The sequence below is a fragment of the Oncorhynchus mykiss genome, chromosome 14 (genome assembly GCF_013265735.2).
Source record: "Oncorhynchus mykiss isolate Arlee chromosome 14, USDA_OmykA_1.1, whole genome shotgun sequence".
NCBI classification, from domain to species: Eukaryota; Metazoa; Chordata; class Actinopteri; order Salmoniformes; family Salmonidae; genus Oncorhynchus; species Oncorhynchus mykiss.
Window position 1 is genome coordinate 4,198,876 of NC_048578.1, and position 16,817 is coordinate 4,215,692.

The 16,817-nt window shown below is 46.5% G+C and overlaps 1 protein-coding gene across 2 annotated transcripts in view; it reads left to right on the forward strand.

Moving 5' to 3' along the window:
• LOC110488579 (peroxisome proliferator-activated receptor gamma coactivator 1-beta) overlaps positions 1 to 16,817 on the forward strand; it is a 66,781-nt gene that overhangs the window by 31,248 nt on the left and 18,716 nt on the right. For both annotated transcript variants that reach the window (XM_021560848.2, XM_036942713.1), the window contains exons 2-3: positions 13,301 to 13,486; positions 14,515 to 14,697. In XM_021560848.2, the coding sequence (XP_021416523.2) occupies positions 13,301 to 13,486; positions 14,515 to 14,697 (369 nt within the window). The remainder of the gene's footprint in view (positions 1 to 13,300; positions 13,487 to 14,514; positions 14,698 to 16,817) is intronic.

The following is a 16,817-nucleotide window of genomic DNA, read 5'->3' on the forward strand; positions in this document are numbered from 1 at the left end:
GTGATAATAGGCGTATCCGCAGTAGATTGTTGTTGTTAAGGAGCATTGTGAAGGTACTTACTACTGGATATCAGCCCCCTAATGGCTACAGTAGGAAGGACGGCTAGCAGATGGCAGAGCCTTCTGCTTGACCATTAGATAGGATGAGTCACCCCCAACTTCCAAAGCTCACCTGGCCAAGAATCCCTGTGCAGCAGTGTCCTATAGACCTCTTTCTCACCCAACGACGGCTTCTTCCTCAAGGGCTGCATGGTAAAAAATGCTGAATCATAGAAAACACCTCATGTTGATGCAGGTTCCTGCTGAAGACTATAGGCTATGCTAGGCAGGCTGAGGGGGAACTGAGAGAGTAGATTTCAGAGCAGATATCTTAGGGGTTATGATGTCTGCCTTCTTATTGTGTCTCGTTTTATGTAGAACCGATTACCATACTGTCTGCATCTGTTTGAGAAGCAGATTTACAGAGTGTGAAGCTTGTCCTATGGGTCTGTGCAGGGGCAAACTGCCGGTTTGGGAGGTTGGAACCTACTGTCACTGAAATAACCTGCTTGGAGCAGCTGGCAGCCAATCAAAATACTATTTTATTGGTCACATATACATATTTTGCAGGATGTTATCACAGGTGCAGCAAAATGCTTATGTTTCAGTGCAATTATACCAAACCGTACAAAACAATACACACAAATACAACAATAAAAAATCAAAGAAAGGAATGAAGGAATATCAGAATGAGCAATGTCAGACCAAGCAGGAGTGTGAATTTTGAGGTTCACGGTAACCACTTTAGCACTGCCAGGCATTTTATTATCTACAGTCAGTCTGATTTCATTTATTAGGTTGTATTTAATGCCAGAGAGCATTTTTGGTCATGAGGATGTTGGATCAAAATGTGTTTTGCGTCACTCCAACTCTATTTATGCCATGGGGTCAAGTATTTTATAGCGTCAAAGTAATTTCTTAGAGTTTGAAAACTGAGGACCTTATTGACTGTGTTGTCAGTATACATGGTTAGCTGGGTCACCTTACATAATTGTGGATCTGATACTGTAGGGTCATACTGTTTAGCCCTATTGGTAATACAGGGTCATATAGCCCTAGGTCTTAAACAAAGAAAGGTCTTCGGACATCTCCTGACAAGGTTGGAGGTTTCTACTAGAGGTCGACCGATTATGATGTTTCAACGCCGATACCGATTTATTGGAGGACCATAAAAGCCGATACCGATTAATCTGCCGATTTTATTTATTTGTAATAATGACAATTGCAACAATACTGAATGAACACTTATTTTAACTTAATATAATACATCAATAAAATCAATTTAGCCTCAAGTAAATAATGAAACATGTTCAATTTGGTTTAAATAATGCAAAAACAAACTGTTGGAGAAGAAAGTAAAAGTGCAATATGTTCAATGTAATATATGTGCCATGTAAGAAAGCTAACGTTTCAGTTTCTTGCTCAGAACATGAGAACATATGAAAGCTGGTGGTTCCTTTTAACATGAGTCTTCAATATTCCCAGGTAAGAAGTTTTCGGTTGTAGTTATTATAGGAATTATAGGACTATTTCTCTCTATACCATTTGTATTTCATTAACCTTTGACTATTGGATGTTCTTATAGGCACTTTAGTATTGCCAGTGTAACAGTATAGCTTCCGTCCCTCTCCTCGCTCCTCCCTGGGCTTGAACCAGCAACACAATGACAATTAACGCGCACTAACTAGCTAGCCATTTCACTTCGGTTACACAAGCCTTATCTCGGGAGTTGATAGGCTTGAAGTCATAAACAGCGCAATGCTTGACGCACAACGAAGAGCTGCTGGCAAAATGCACGAAAGGGCTGTTTGAATGGATGTCTACGTGCCTGCTTCTGCCTACCACCGCTCAGTCAGATACTTGTATGCTCAGTCAGATTATATGCAACGCAGGACACGCTAGATAATATCTAGTAATATCATCAACCATGTGTAGTTAACTAGTGATTATGATTAATTGTTTTTTATAAGATAAGTTTAATGTTAGCTATCAACTTACCTTGGCTTACTGCATTCGCGTAACTCCTTGTGGAGTACAACGAGAGAGAGGTAGGTCGTTATTGCGTTGGACTAGTTAAGGTTGCAAGATTGGATCCCCCGAGCTGGCAAGGTGAAAATCTGTCGTTCTGCCCCTGGATAAGGCAGTTAACCCACTGTTCCTAGGCCGTCATTGAAAATAAGAATGTGTTCTTAACTGACTTGTCTAGCTAAATAAAGGTGTAGAAAAAAAATCGGCAAATCGGCGCCAAAAATACCGATTTCCGATTTTTATGAAAACTTGAAATCGGCCCTAATTAATCGGCCATTCCAATTAATCGGCCGACCTCTAGTTTCTACAGTGTCTCAGTGTTTCTACAGCCAAATGGTCTGCTCGGAGTTGACCGTCGACCGCCAACGATGTGTGCGAGACTAGAACAGCTGTGTCTCAGTGCTGTCCTTTCAACCTTTGAATTCCAGCGGCAAAGATCAGCGCGGCTCTTCAGTCAATTCTTGGGTTTCAAAACAAACCCCATTCGTTCTTACAGGGCACCCCAAAATAGAGGGGCAGATATTTTCTACCTCGGTTTCTTGGCCACTATCAAACAGTAGACGGGGAAACCTGAGAAGATTTATGCCGGTGGCCGTGACACTCTGCATGACTTTGGTTTTAGTGCCAAACCTCCCACCCTCTCACCCTTCTTCCCTTCCTCCCCCTAGTCTAACTGTTCCCATACCCATAATGCAACTCTTTGGATGACTGCATTTGGGAACCGCTGGTCAAGTGAAGCCATTCATTTTTTTCCCCATTCTGGTGCATCATTACATTTTCCTGACGGGCAGCCCGAAAGCAAGAGAGCAAGAAAATATTTCCATATTTAAACTGAGAGACATATGCAGCAGGCCAGGGTTGCTGTGGGACAGTCCAGAGGAGAAGAATGTTCACTCCCATTAAAAGCGAGACAGAGACGACAGGGCCCCTGCTGGGCCCCGTGACTCTCTTTGATCTGTGTGCCGTGCGCTTTGCACCATTACATGGTTGTATTGGTGTTGTGGAACAGACACCTCGCCTCTATGTTTAAGTGGATATGAATTACAATTCACATTCCTATTCCTCCCCATGCTCTTCATGCCCTGATTGCAGATTGCTGCTGCCTGTACATCACTCCTCAACAGCATGAGACATGGCTCACAGAGCATAGCTCAAGGACACAGCGGTCTGGCTGGCTCCATCGCCCTGAAGATGAATTGCCCTCACAGCTTATTGGGGGAATGGTCACCTGAGAAAGCCTAGTAATATCCCTAACAGTGTCTGCTGCTGCCTTGTCGCGCAGGCGAGACTGGAGAACTCAGCCGAGGAAAACACATTTTTTTTATTTGATTACAGAACAAGCCGTCTTCACTGATCAGCTATCAGGCAGTCGCTGACTGCTGCATTTGAATTAGACGGAGCTGGACCCCAGCCAGATTTGCCCCTGCGTCGTGATATGTCTGCTCCGCAGTCACCGATATGTGAGGTGACCAGGGCCAAGCTCGTTTCCTGTCTTTTTCCTTTCCCTCCCTCTCTCTTCCTCCCGCCCTCTCAGGCTGTCCTCTCCCTCATCCTCCCCTCTGTTTGTTATGCTGCATTATGTTAATCCAGTTAGTGGAAGGCATTTGCTACCTGCCCAACTGGCCGTCACTGATGAAGCGCCCTAATAAAACTAGTATGCTCCTGATTTGTCACACACCATACTCCGTCATCATAATTGAATGGCTGCTTTGCCCATAAATCAGGGTTAGAGTAGAGATGTGTATGATGAAGGATGTAGCGACCAGGTCATTAAGATTCCCTACTGTGATAGCTAGCCTGGCGGCATGATATCTGCCTGGTTTGGCTGAGCCCAGTCCTGGCTTGGTCCAACATAAACCACCCTCCATCACCTCTTCAGGTAATAATAACACCTTAGGTAACTGCGTTGTGCTGTGTTAGGTTGTGTTAAGAACATAACATGTGACACGGAATAACCTGCCAGCAAACTTACACAAAGGTGTTGAAATTTGAGAAGCGTGCGTCTCATTCCTCCACTGCAATGGGATATGGCCTCGGAAGTTCAGAAGTGCTGACTACCCCTCTATATCTCTTGCAGATCCTTCATCTCTTCCAACGTTTGGTAGCCAGCTCTATCTCTCTCCCCATACCAGCTTCCCCCCCCCCCCCCCCCACCCACCCAGTCTTCTCCCACTCAGGCAGTCAGTTAATGGCATGCATTACCTTTTGGGTAATTGAAGTCTGGGTTGTCGTTTTAGCGTCATATCACCTAACAAACATTCAGCTGATTAGCAGCAGGGATTCAGAAATGAGCACGTGTCTGTGGTAAGCAAAGCAATAGACTAGCTAGCTGTTTGTGTTTCTATCTGGGAATACAAATATGAGTGCATTTTGGGTGATCATTAGCTCTCATTGCTAATGCTGCCATGCCCATTTGTCTCAGCCAGCCTGTCTCTGTCTACTCCCCTGGTCGCTCCAGTCTCCATCTCATTACCCTGTTGGATGGGCTGGCTGCTCCCAGGCTGGCGCTGCAGACAGCCCCGACAGCACTTGACAAAGCTCCGCTCTCATAGGATACGAATGGAGTCCTCCAGTAGAAAAGAAGCCATCAAAAATGTGTATCAAGACAGGATGGCACGCTTTCCCCTCTCGCGGTATTTCTTATAAACGCCGTCAGTCTTATTGTGACCACGTCTGAGCGCTGTTTCAAGGTTTGACATGCAGTTGATAGTGGAAGAAGATTTTGACTTGCCTGACTACCCAGCTCCAGCCAAACGCTACGCCACGCCCACAGCTGTTAGTTTCTTCTCCGCGATGAGTCTGGATCTGAGTACCTTCTTGATCCTTCACCGGATGTGAACACGTTCGGGGCCGTCTGATTGGTCCAGAAACCAATGGGTTTGGCCAGAGCCAGAACACACATGGTAACGCGTGGTTTGAAAATGTGTTATTGGCTTTGATACTCTGATTGGTTAGAGACGATCCAACCGCTGATTACTTTATTTTGTACAACGTGCCTTGTGCCCCTCGTCACCACAAACAAATTGAATGACGGCAGTGTCAGACTAAAGTATTTAGCAAACGATGTCTAGATTTTGGCATGTTTGAAAAAAGGTAAATGTACGATTTCACAGCCTATATGACAGAGTACACCATTACTATGTGTACTGTATCTGTCTTTTGCCATCTTATGTTTAGATACTCATTTTAATAATTGATGATCAGATTTGAATAACATGTTCTCCCAGTGTTACTGAATCATGTTACCTCCCCAGGACGACCTCCGGCTCCAAGTTGCACTTCACCAAGTCGGTCATTGCAGTTATTCTCCCCGTATCCTCACATACTGCTTATTAAAATAGGAGGGTGAGTGTCTGCAGCAACGGTATCTCTTTCTGCAGTGGTCGGCCTTTGTGCCTCAACAGGCAGTGTAATTAATCAGGGCGCATCACCGTCGCCGGAGAGGAGAGGAGTAGAGAGGCGGGGGGGGGGGGGGGGGGGGGGGGGGGATTTAGGGTCAATTCCCGGGGGATTGGTGGTGGGGTTCTGCGGTTCTGAAGGAGTGCAAGCTGGTCCAGTATAGTAGTCAGTGTAGGATCAGAGTCAGAACAGGTGAGTGTAGGAAGGTTTCTCAGAATGAGCTGTCTCTAAAACCAAAGCGAGGAAAGGTGCCAGTTATGACGTAAGAAGGGAAGTTGTCAGTCATCTGATTCGACGCAAAATGGAGATTTAGCCTAGGCTATGATAGTTGCATAGTCTGTAGCTAATGTAAATGACAAGGGCTTGACATACAGACTGTGCAACTACACTATGTAAATATAAACACAAACCTGTCCAGTCGTCACATACAAACCGCAATTTTCAGACGGACTAAGAGACTTGTTAACCCTTGTGATCTCTTGCCCTGCCCTTACTGATAAGGTCCTTCACCATTCTCTCCAATCTCGTTAAGGATTTACAAACAGGGCCTTAAGGGCCCTAGATTACCAAGTGATCGGTTAAAAAAATAATGTGACCGAAATAATTGCTGTCACGCCTCGGACGACACGTGACAGGAAAGTCTCAGCAACCAGAGGTTTGTGTCGTAGAGAGAGGAGGAGTGGGGAAAGTGTCAATCTGTTACTACAGTGGAGCTTGGTTTCAATAAGCCTATACTACACCTGTACACCATCCTATTCTGTCTGGCATGGTTGGTTCCTATCGCACACACAATGTGATTGACACATTACCTATAGTAACAAAGTAGTGTTTTTTTTTGAGTGGGGGTTGGTTTAAGCAGCAGGCGCTAATTGATAATGACGTTATTGAAAAGAACATCAGATACACGGATTTACAGGTGATGAATCACAAGTATTGCAACTAGCCTGTAGTACAAACTGTCCCTGGAAACAACTTGATCTGCAAGCACCAGATATTTGACTCTGTTAGGAAGAGTTACTATAGTAACTGCATTCTTGTTCCTCTTCAACCCCAGTCTTAAACTGGTAACCTATTGTCCATTCCTTTCTAATGCAAAGATCTCCCCCAGAATGAACTGGTAGACTATCAAAGCCCTTATTCTAAGCACTGAATCCGCTTTCCATTCAGATCCCATTACTGTCCTACCTAGTGGAGAGAGATTGTGTGCCTGAGAGCCCAGTGCTCTTCTCCCTCCATCCCTCCTCCATCTCAGCATCGCCCACCTCTTCCCCCGCACCGTGGACGTCCTTGACGCGCACTTGATACGCGCCTCATCCAGGACCACTCAGACTTAGTTTGACTACTAATCTGACAACAGTTAAATGGGATTCAAAAGGGGTGTGGCCACTGCACTGTTTGGTGACTGCTGAGGGCACCCAAGGAACACAAGGGTCCCGTAATAACTTCTCTAGGTCAGAGCACAGCTAATATTGGGTCATCTGTCAGAATCGGCCTTCGATCGTCATCAGCCCTTCTTCACACCAGCCGGTGGCTGATTTAGTCCAGATTTAGTGTCGTCGTGGGCGTGTGTTCCTGTCTGGATAGAGAACAGATTACAGTATGTTACTGTCAGAGTGTGACTGTCAGTGAGGGGTTGGATAGAGGTTAGGTGAGTGTAAAGGATCTATTCTACAAAAGTAAGCAGTGGCCAGGGGAAGGGCACCCAATCCAAACACCGCAATTGTTCTAATTCACGTTAAATCTCGACAATCGCTAGAAAATAAACAGGGGTTAAGAAGGTTTCCAAGACAATAACCCCCAGTTCTGCATCGCGAACAAACACAACAAAACACAAAACAATAGACAGTTTGGAGTGGCACAATGGATATATTAGCCAACTGTACTGCCAACTCTATTGTTTAGCAAGATGGACTCCTGGATGCTTCTCCTTGGTTCCTCAAACAAGAGCTCAATAAGATGCATATCTAATTACAACAATCGTCTTGTTGCTTCATGGGAGATAAAAGGTGCGCTGAAAGTGAGCCAATGTCTGATGGGACCGAGAGGGGCACTCAGGCACTCCATTTTTAAGCCATAAGGACACTGTACCCAGGCTAAACAAAGTAATAAACTGCTTACTGGACCTGTAAGGAAGACTTACGTATCAATCCCACTGAATGATGGCCATGACAGGAACAATCAGTAATTGAGTGTATGCTCTCCCAGATCCCACTTTAACTGACCTACTTCTTCTACTAACCGACTGTTTGCAGTTAATAAAAATGGTTAGAGAGGAGACATCCTTCTTTTAGAGAGGCTTCTCATGAGGAACAAATCTAATAGCCCCCACTCACAAGTCACAATTCAAGCAGGACAAGTGCTTGCCAATCTGGAATTTCATTCATCAAAAGCCTCTCTCTCTCGTCAATATTCAGTTAGTCCATCTGTTTCTAGAGATGGGTCATATTAGTCACGTTAGGCTAGCTGTCATGTAGTCGAGGGTCAGGGGAAACTAACAGGATGCACATTGACCTTTGACCTCACAGGTAGACTTTACAAGTCATCACTACTCCTCATATGGAAAGACTACAGAGACTCCTAGAGGAGTATTATAGACATGGCGGCTATTTGTTTGTTGTGGATTTGTTAAATGAGACGATTGAAGATGACGTTGGATTGAACCCATCTTGTCCATTCATTTGCATTTACAGTTACAGCTTGAGTGTCGTGTGCGTATGCGTGTCTGTCTGGCTTCCTAACTGTCTAGCCGTCTGTGTGTCTGTTTCCTGGAGAGGCTGAATAGAGCAGAGCCCATCTGCATTTGGCATGGCCAGAATCTAAAGCCTGGCTGGCCCGTCACAAGCAGCTTGTGTAAGAGCCAGTCATAAGACTGAGGATAACAGCTATATATAACATACCTTAGATAGCAAGGGGCTCAAAGGGAACAGGGCACCTAGATAAGAGCCTATTAGCTAGCAAGTGCTGGAGATGAATGAGCAACCCGTTTGCTTATTAAATCACAGGACTTGGTAGGTATTGCTGAATCTCAAGGGGTGGTCCTTTCTTCCTCCCAAAGGCTGGGTAGTCAGGAGTTTAGGACAGGAGCTCGTTCTCCCTCTCTCTTTCTCTCTGATGTGGAGTTGAGCCCTTTTGATGGGCATAGTAAGATACCTCAAAGCTAAAGGGTTTACTATTTCTCTTTTGAAGACCTGAAAGTGAAGGACAGTTGTCTGTCAGTTCAGTTGGCTTACAACCCTCCTTGACCTCTTCCTTTTTTTTTTTAAAGATGTCATTGCACTGTAGTTGTCTGTTCATTCACAATCCAGACACCACAGTGGTCTTAGTAACAGTAGCTGTAACAGTAGTCAATGCTCCCTGTCCTCACTAGCCTACAGGTTGTCCTTGTATGGTTGTGCTTTGGGAGAGAGAGAGCGAGCAGCAGTGACCCGCACTGTGCGACTCGTTCCACTGACTTTGTAGCACATGACTGCACTTGTGACTGTGTGCGTTTTATGTAACACAACGCACGCTATAGAGAGCCTTCATATGCCGTCTGTAATTAGTTTTACGGGGAGTCGATATAGATGTCATTGCCGTTTTTGAATGAACGGAGAGGAAAGTGTCGCCTAAGCGAACACAAATGGAAATTCAACAAAGCATTGATTCTATTCTTTTTTTCTCCACCCCTCCCTTCCTATTTTGAATGCAGCATATCAAGGCTGTTGGTTGTAAGCAGACAGGGACATCTAAAAGAGTGCCCCCCCCCAAGTGTTCTGGTCACCTTAGGCCTTCTGTCGATGTCACATATTTGAGAGGTGGTGGTATACATGTCCCCCATAGCAGCTGCGAGGGAGCGAGAGAACAAGGTATGAGGTGGAAGACAGAAAAAGTAAGAACGCAGAGATAAGAACAGAAGAGCTGAAAGGAGGGTGCTGTTGTTCTTGATAGTATCTTATGGCTGGATTAACAACGATGCGGCAGCCTACCTACAGTAGCATAATTATCTCTGTATGTAGTTCCACACAACACAGGGCCTGCTATGCCCCTCGGCCATGTCGTTATTCTAAATAAGAATTGGTTCTCAATGGACTTATTTGCTTAGATAAAGGTGAAATAAATTAACAGGGCTGAGCTAACACTGTTTTCATGTCTTAATTGGAAGTGGCTAATGCCACTTTAGAACACCGAAGTGTCTAGCTTATTTTGTTTGTCGGGTGACACATTTTTTCCTTTTAGAGGCACTCTAAAATATCTACTCATCGTTTGATACGTTGATTATTATTAAAAACCTTGTTTTGACTTAGCATCAATCCGCACCACGGCACATAGACGTGGCTTTAGACGATTCCTGCGTTTTGATTCCTGAACTGGGACACATTTAGCAGGACACAACGTTTTGGGAACGTTCAGATAGATATATGCTAAGTAGAACAAACACCCCTTCCTGACGTGTAGAATAAGGAATCACGCCGGCTCTATTTGTGGCATTTCTATCTGCAACGGTTGGCTACTGAACGTGGCCTTGGTGTTCAGTTCAGTTGATTGGCCACCAGTGTGGATTGGTGGGTGGAGTGTCAGAGGAGAAGACCCTTGAGTTGAATGGAGTGGCTTCTAATGCTCACTCCCATTATCCCCACAGTCAGTGTGTGAGCAGCATGTGATATGACTAAATGATTCCGGAGGCCAGATCCACTTCAAATAAGGCAATGGTGTGGTTCTGGTATGTGATTCAATCTGCCACTCTTATGTCCTCTGCTACATAGAGCATGGCTGCTGTGACTGCTCCTGATAATGGGTCATTATGCATGTCCATGGCACATCCCTCAAGTAACTGCAAATGCGTTAGCTGTGTGTGTGTGTGTGTGTGTGTGTGTGTGTGTGTGTGTGTGTGTGTGTGCGTGCCTGACCGTTCTGCCTGTGACCTTAAACCTTCAGAGCCCAAGGATGTTTTTATTGATTGATATCCAGGCAGTCTGCAAAGGAGACTGGAGAGAAGGGAGGGGAGAAAACAGGTAAAAAAGACCAAGCCTGCCTGGAAATAAAGAACGGTCGGACTTTGTTGAAATTGATTAGCCTGGCCTCTTATTTTCCTGAGAGGGACTAGAGGGGGGGAGAAGGAGGATGGAGGGGGGAGGTGGAGGGGTAAACTTAGCTAGGGGGAGGGAATGAGTCAACTTCTGAGATATCACACCAGCCAGGCTGCCACCACAGCTCTCTCTCTCTCTCTCGCTCTCTCTCTCTCTCTCTCTCTCTCTCTCTCTCTCTCTCTCTCTCTCTCTCTCTCTCTCTCTCTCTCTCTCTCTCTCTCTCTCTCTCTCTCTCTCTCTCTCTCATAGAACATCTTAATTCAGTTTGCTTGAGTAACCAGTCATTTGTTCATTACACTACAACTGTGTTGCTCTACATCTGCAATTTATGAACTCATAAATGGTATCAATTTATTACACCCTAATCTTTGATCCAACAAACAGTTGCTAAAATGTCATTGAGTGTTGGTGTTATATCAAAGAGAACACACATCCTTCCTGTGATAAGGTTTGGGTACATCTCACTAACTAGACAAGGAGGCACTGATAGTTTGTGGCACATCTATGTCCTGAAAATGTAATATGTGTTAGAAAGGACAAAATGACACTTGTTCTACTTGTGTCTATGCGACCGCCCATCTCATTGTCCCCAGAAAGTGTCTTTGGAAGTGATGGCTGATGATTGGTTGAAACCGGGCTGACCCCAAAGCCAGTTTAATGAAATGAGTGGAATTGGATTGGATTGGATTGGTTAGCGGAGACGGTTGCGACGTGAAACAGAGCTGGAGTATTTAGTGTTAGTCACTCATCAAAGATGCATAGCTAGGGCTCTGTGGCACAGAATATTCAGGTTGTGGTTAGGCTACGCTAGGGACCTCCTGCAAACTGCATTGTCAAAGGCAGGCACACCCTGTATACAAGTGTCCCCTCTTCTGGCATTCCAAAGACAACAGGTGGAGAAGGCTACCAGCAACACACACACACACACACACACACACACACACACAGACAGTACAGTCTCCTCCATGTCCTTCTCTCCACAGGCAGAGCCTATTTCCTGTTCTGTCCCTCTCTCCTTGAAATGTGGTTTCCATCTCTCCCCTGAGGTGACTAGGATCACTTCCCTTCACACTGGCTTATACCCCAAAATACTTTTACTATCCGTGGACCGCCAAGTCAACTGTGTTATATAATATCACACTTTCACTAGGGCTCATTAGGAGACGGTGGTCTCAGTCTTTCACTAGGGCTCATTAGGAGGCGGTGGTCTCAGTCTTTCACTAGGGCTCATTAGGAGGCGGTGGTCTCAGTCTTTCACTAGGGCTCATTAGGAGGCGGTGGTCTCAGTCTTTCACTAGGGCTCATTAGGAGGCGGTGGTCTCAGTCTTTCACTAGGGCTCATTAGGAGGCGGTGGTCTCAGTCTTTCACTAGGGCTCATTAGGAGACGGTGGTCTCAGTCTTTCACTAGGGCTCATTAGGAGGCGGTGGTCTCAGTCTTTCACTAGGGCTCATTAGGAGGCGGTGGTCTCAGTCTTTCACTAGGGCTCATTAGGAGGCGGTGGTCTCAGTCTTTCACTAGGGCTCATTAGGAGGCGGTGGTCTCAGTCTTTCACTAGGGCTCATTAGGAGACGGTGGTCTCAGTCTTTCACTAGGGCTCATTAGGAGGCAGTGGTCTCAGTCTTTCACTAGGGCTCATTAGGAGGCGGTGGTCTCAGTCTTTCACTAGGGCTCATTAGGAGGCGGTGGTCTCAGTCTTTCACTAGGGCTCATTAGGAGGCGGTGGTCTCAGTCTTTCACTAGGGCTCATTAGGAGGCGGTGGTCTCAGTCTTTCACTAGGGCTCATTAGGAGGCGGTGGTCTCAGTCTTTCACTAGGGCTCATTAGGAGGCGGTGGTCTCAGTCTTTCACTAGGGCTCATTAGGAGACGGTGGTCTCAGTCTTTCACTAGGGCTCATTAGGAGGCAGTGGTCTCAGTCTTTCACTAGGGCTCATTAGGAGGCGGTGGTCTCAGTCTTTCACTAGGGCTCATTAGGAGGCGGTGGTCTCAGTCTTTCACTAGGGCTCATTAGGAGACGGTGGTCTCAGTCTTTCACTAGGGCTCATTAGGAGACGGTGGTCTCAGTCTTTCACTAGGGCTCATTAGGAGGCGGTGGTCTCAGTCTTTCACTAGGGCTCATTAGGAGGCGGTGGTCTCAGTCTTTCACTAGGGCTCATTAGGAGGCGGTGGTCTCAGTCTTTCACTAGGGCTCATTAGGAGGCGGTGGTCTCAGTCTTTCACTAGGGCTCATTAGGAGGCGGTGGTCTCAGTCTTTCACTAGGGCTCATTAGGAGACGGTGGTCTCAGTCTTTCACTAGGGCTCATTAGGAGACGGTGGTCTCAATCTTTCACTAGGGCTCATTAGGAGGCGGTGGTCTCACTCTTTTACTAGGGCTCATTAGGAGACGGTGGTCTCAATCTTTCACTAGGGCTCATTAGGAGGCGGTGGTCTCAGTCTCGTGACTTTGTGTGGCACATGTTTCATCACTATGTCCATCAGTTATAATGAGCGTGTGCAGAGAAATTAGGGGGGACTGTCTCTTTCAGAGGGCTCTGTGTCATTGACAACCACACTGTTCTGTACTGTAGTAGTTTACTCACTGTGTCATTAACATGAGCGTACTAATGCTGATGATTTTTCCCATTAAATTTCCAAACTATTTGATATTTTATAAGATATCTTCAATGTACTGTGTTTCTTAATGAGTCGCCCTTTGATATAACAAGAGTCTAAAGTGACCTTTCCTCCCTCTTCTTTCTCCACTCCCTCCTTCCCGCTCTCTCTACAGTATGGGGAGGAGGAGGTCTGCTCGGACCGCCTGGACGCCGACTTCCCTGACATTGACCTCTCTCAGCTGGACGCCAGCGACTTTGACTCAGTCAACTGCCTCAGCGAGCTCCACTGGTGCAACGACCAATCAGACATCTCCGCTGCCTCCATTCAGTACAGCACAGGAGACCCTGAGTTTTTTGAGGTGAGACACTCGCCCCCCCCCCCCCCCCCCCTCAGGATTCCACTAGCCTGGTCCCAGATCTGTTTGTGCTGTCTTGGAAACTGATCTGGCTACCAGGCTAGGATTCCACCAGGACCAACCCCTCCCACACCTATGTAATGGAACTCCAACATAGGGACTAGGACTAGAATAGCCCTGAGATATGGCTGTAGGTCTCCTATGGTGTAGGACTAGACTACACAGTGGACTACATTAGTGGTAAACTGAAGAGGCTCCAGTCTGAGTCTATGATAAGGTTGTAGACTCCCATCTTAGAATTCCCCTCTGTGATCGTTATCAATCTGTCTAATGCACAGACCTCGTATAATGTGTTCATAAGCATCATCCACTAACACAACACTGTTGTTCCTGGGTCTATTTTCACCTTACCATCCACTTGATCATAATTCCTTGTTCAGATTGATTTTGGAGACATAGGAGTTGGATTGGGACGATTCCCCCCGGTCCTTGTTTTGGATGCCTGTGTGGAATCCCATTGATCTCCCAGCTTAGTTCATTTAACCTTCAGATGGGAGGGTGGGGGGTGTAAAATGAAACCTCGCTCACTTCCCGTAGGCTGTCTCCGCTCCGCTATCATCCCACCACCAGACTCGATGCTTCTTAGCAAGATGGCTGCTGTTGAAATGAACAACACAGTGTGTGGATGGTTGGCGCCCCTCAGACTACAGGGAAAGAGTGGAATTTTATAAGCAAAATACTCTGTGTTGTAAGGAACTATGTGAGTGGTATCCTCACTTACACCCCCACCTCTTCCTGCCCCCTAGAAGTGGGGAATGAACTGTGTTGTAAGTGGGTAGTGCGTTCACTGATGCCCTCTCGCTCTCCTGCCCCCTCCAGATAGAAGATGAGAATGAACTGTGTTGTAAGTGGGTAGTGCGTTCACTGATGCCCTCTCGCTCTCCTGCCCCCTCCAGATAGAAGATGAGAATGAACTGTGTTGTAAGTGGGTGGTGCGTTCACTGATGCCCTCTCTCTCCTGCCCCCTCCAGATAGATGAGAATGCGGCGCTGCTGGCTGCTCTCACAGACAGCCTGGACGGCATGGTGGAGGACGAGGTGGGGGGGCTGTCTGTGTTTCCCTCGCTGGGGGAGGGGTCTGAGGAGGACCTTCCCTTCCCTTCAGGCTCCCTGAGTGACGGCTCCCTGAGCTCAGAGACAGAAGACCCGTCTCTAGTAAGAACCCTTCCTCACTGTTTAAGGTGGATTTGGATGGGCCTCTGCTCTGACTACCCCACAGCATGGGTATGATAGGCAACAAAGGTCTGAATTTTTCTCATTTTGGGCTTTTCCATTCTTTTTAGCAACCACTACTTCTAATAAGAATGTTTTTTACCGGCAGGCAACCTGGCTGGACCACAACTGTGGTCTCTTAAAGAAACTGTGGCTCTCACCTCTTTTTGACCCCCCCTATCCTCCCCAACTCTCATTAAATCTTCCTTTTTTCCCCTTCCCCCCCATTGTTCTACTTCTCTCTCACTCCTTTGCCATCATAAAGGGGTAATATACTACTCTCGTGCCCATGTCTGCCTCCTAGGACCTAGCCCAGCCTCCTATAGCTCCAGCAGTTAAACTGGAGCCAACCCTGATGCAGAGTACCCTGTGACCCAGTCCCTCCCTTTTCCACTATTCCCCCCTTGTCCCCATTCTCCCCCGTTACACCCCCCCCCCCCCCTCCCCCCTCCTCCTCTTTTCACACTGTCCTGCGGGATGCCTCCACCCCTTTCTCCCCTGCAACCTTCTCCTCTCAGAACCACGCTTCCAGGAAAAACATGTTTTTCTTTTCAACTGATGTCCCTATCTACTCATGCTTGTTCTGGATTGCAACAGAAAACGGGTTGTCTTTTACAGAGAATACGATAGGATTTCATTACGTTAAGAAACATTTGGCTGGCTGCTATTCGGTGTGCTCGGATGAGCATGCAAGTGAACTAGGAAGTCTGGTGTAATATACTGTATGTCCTCTTATTGTTCTGTAATACATCCTTATTGTTCTTGTCCACAATAAAGCCAACATACTTCCTTAAGTTTCAAACAGACACACACTTTGGACTGGGTTTAAAGAGACACAGAGATCTCACATTATCAAGGCAAGGGTTACAAAGGTCTTGTTGTGTTACAGCTCTGAGAGAAACGAGCTATGTACATACCTACATGTTCACTCACTTCCACTACTCACTCTGTCTCTGAGATCATTGCAATTACAGGATAACATGCAGACTATATATATATATATATATATACACACACACACACACACACACACACAGTATATCACAAAAGTGAGTACACCCCTCACATTTTTGTAAATATTTGCATACATCTTTTCATGTGACAACACTGAAGAAATGACACTTTGCTACAATGAGTGTACCGCTTGTATACCAGTGTAAATTTGCTGTCCCCTCAAAATAACTCAACACACAGGCATTCATGTCTAAACCGCTGGAAACAAAAGTGAGTACACCCCTAAGTGAAAATGTCCAAATTGGGCCCAAAGTGTCAATATTTTGTGTGGCCACCGTCATTTTCCAGCACTGCCTTAACCCTCTTGGGCATGGAGTTCACCAGAGCTTCACAGGTTGCCACTGGAGTCCTCTTCCACTCCTCCATGACGACATCACGGAGCTGGTGGATGTTAGAGACGTTGCACTCATCCACCTTCCGTTTGAGGATGCCCCACAGATGCTCAATAGGGTTTAGGTCTGGAGACATGCTTGGCCAGTCCATCACCTTTACCCTCAGCTTCTAGCAAGGCAGTGGTCGTCTTGGAGGCGTGCTTGGGGTCGTTATCATGTTGGAATACTGCCCTGCGGCCCAGTCTCCGAAGGGAGGGGGATCATGCTCTGCTTTAGTATGTCACAGTACATGTTGGCATTCATGGTTCCCTCAATGAACTGTAGCTCCCCAGTGCCAGCAGCACTCATGCAGCCCCGGACCATGACACGCCCACCACCATGCTTGACTGTAGGATAGACACACTTGTCTTTGTACTCCTCACCTGGTTGCCGCCACACACACTTGACACCATCTGAACCACATAAGTTTATCTTGGTCTCATCAGACCACAGGACATGGTTCCAGTAATCCATGTCCTTAGTCTGCTTGTCTTCCGCAAACTGTTTGCTGGCTTTCTTGCGCATCATCTTTAGAAGAGGCTTCCTTCTGGGATGACAGTCATGCAGACCAATTTGATGCAGTGTACGGCGTATGGTCTGAGCACTGACAGGTTGACCCCCCACCCCTTCAACCTCTGCAGCAATGCTGGCAGCACTCATACGTCTATTTCCCAAAGA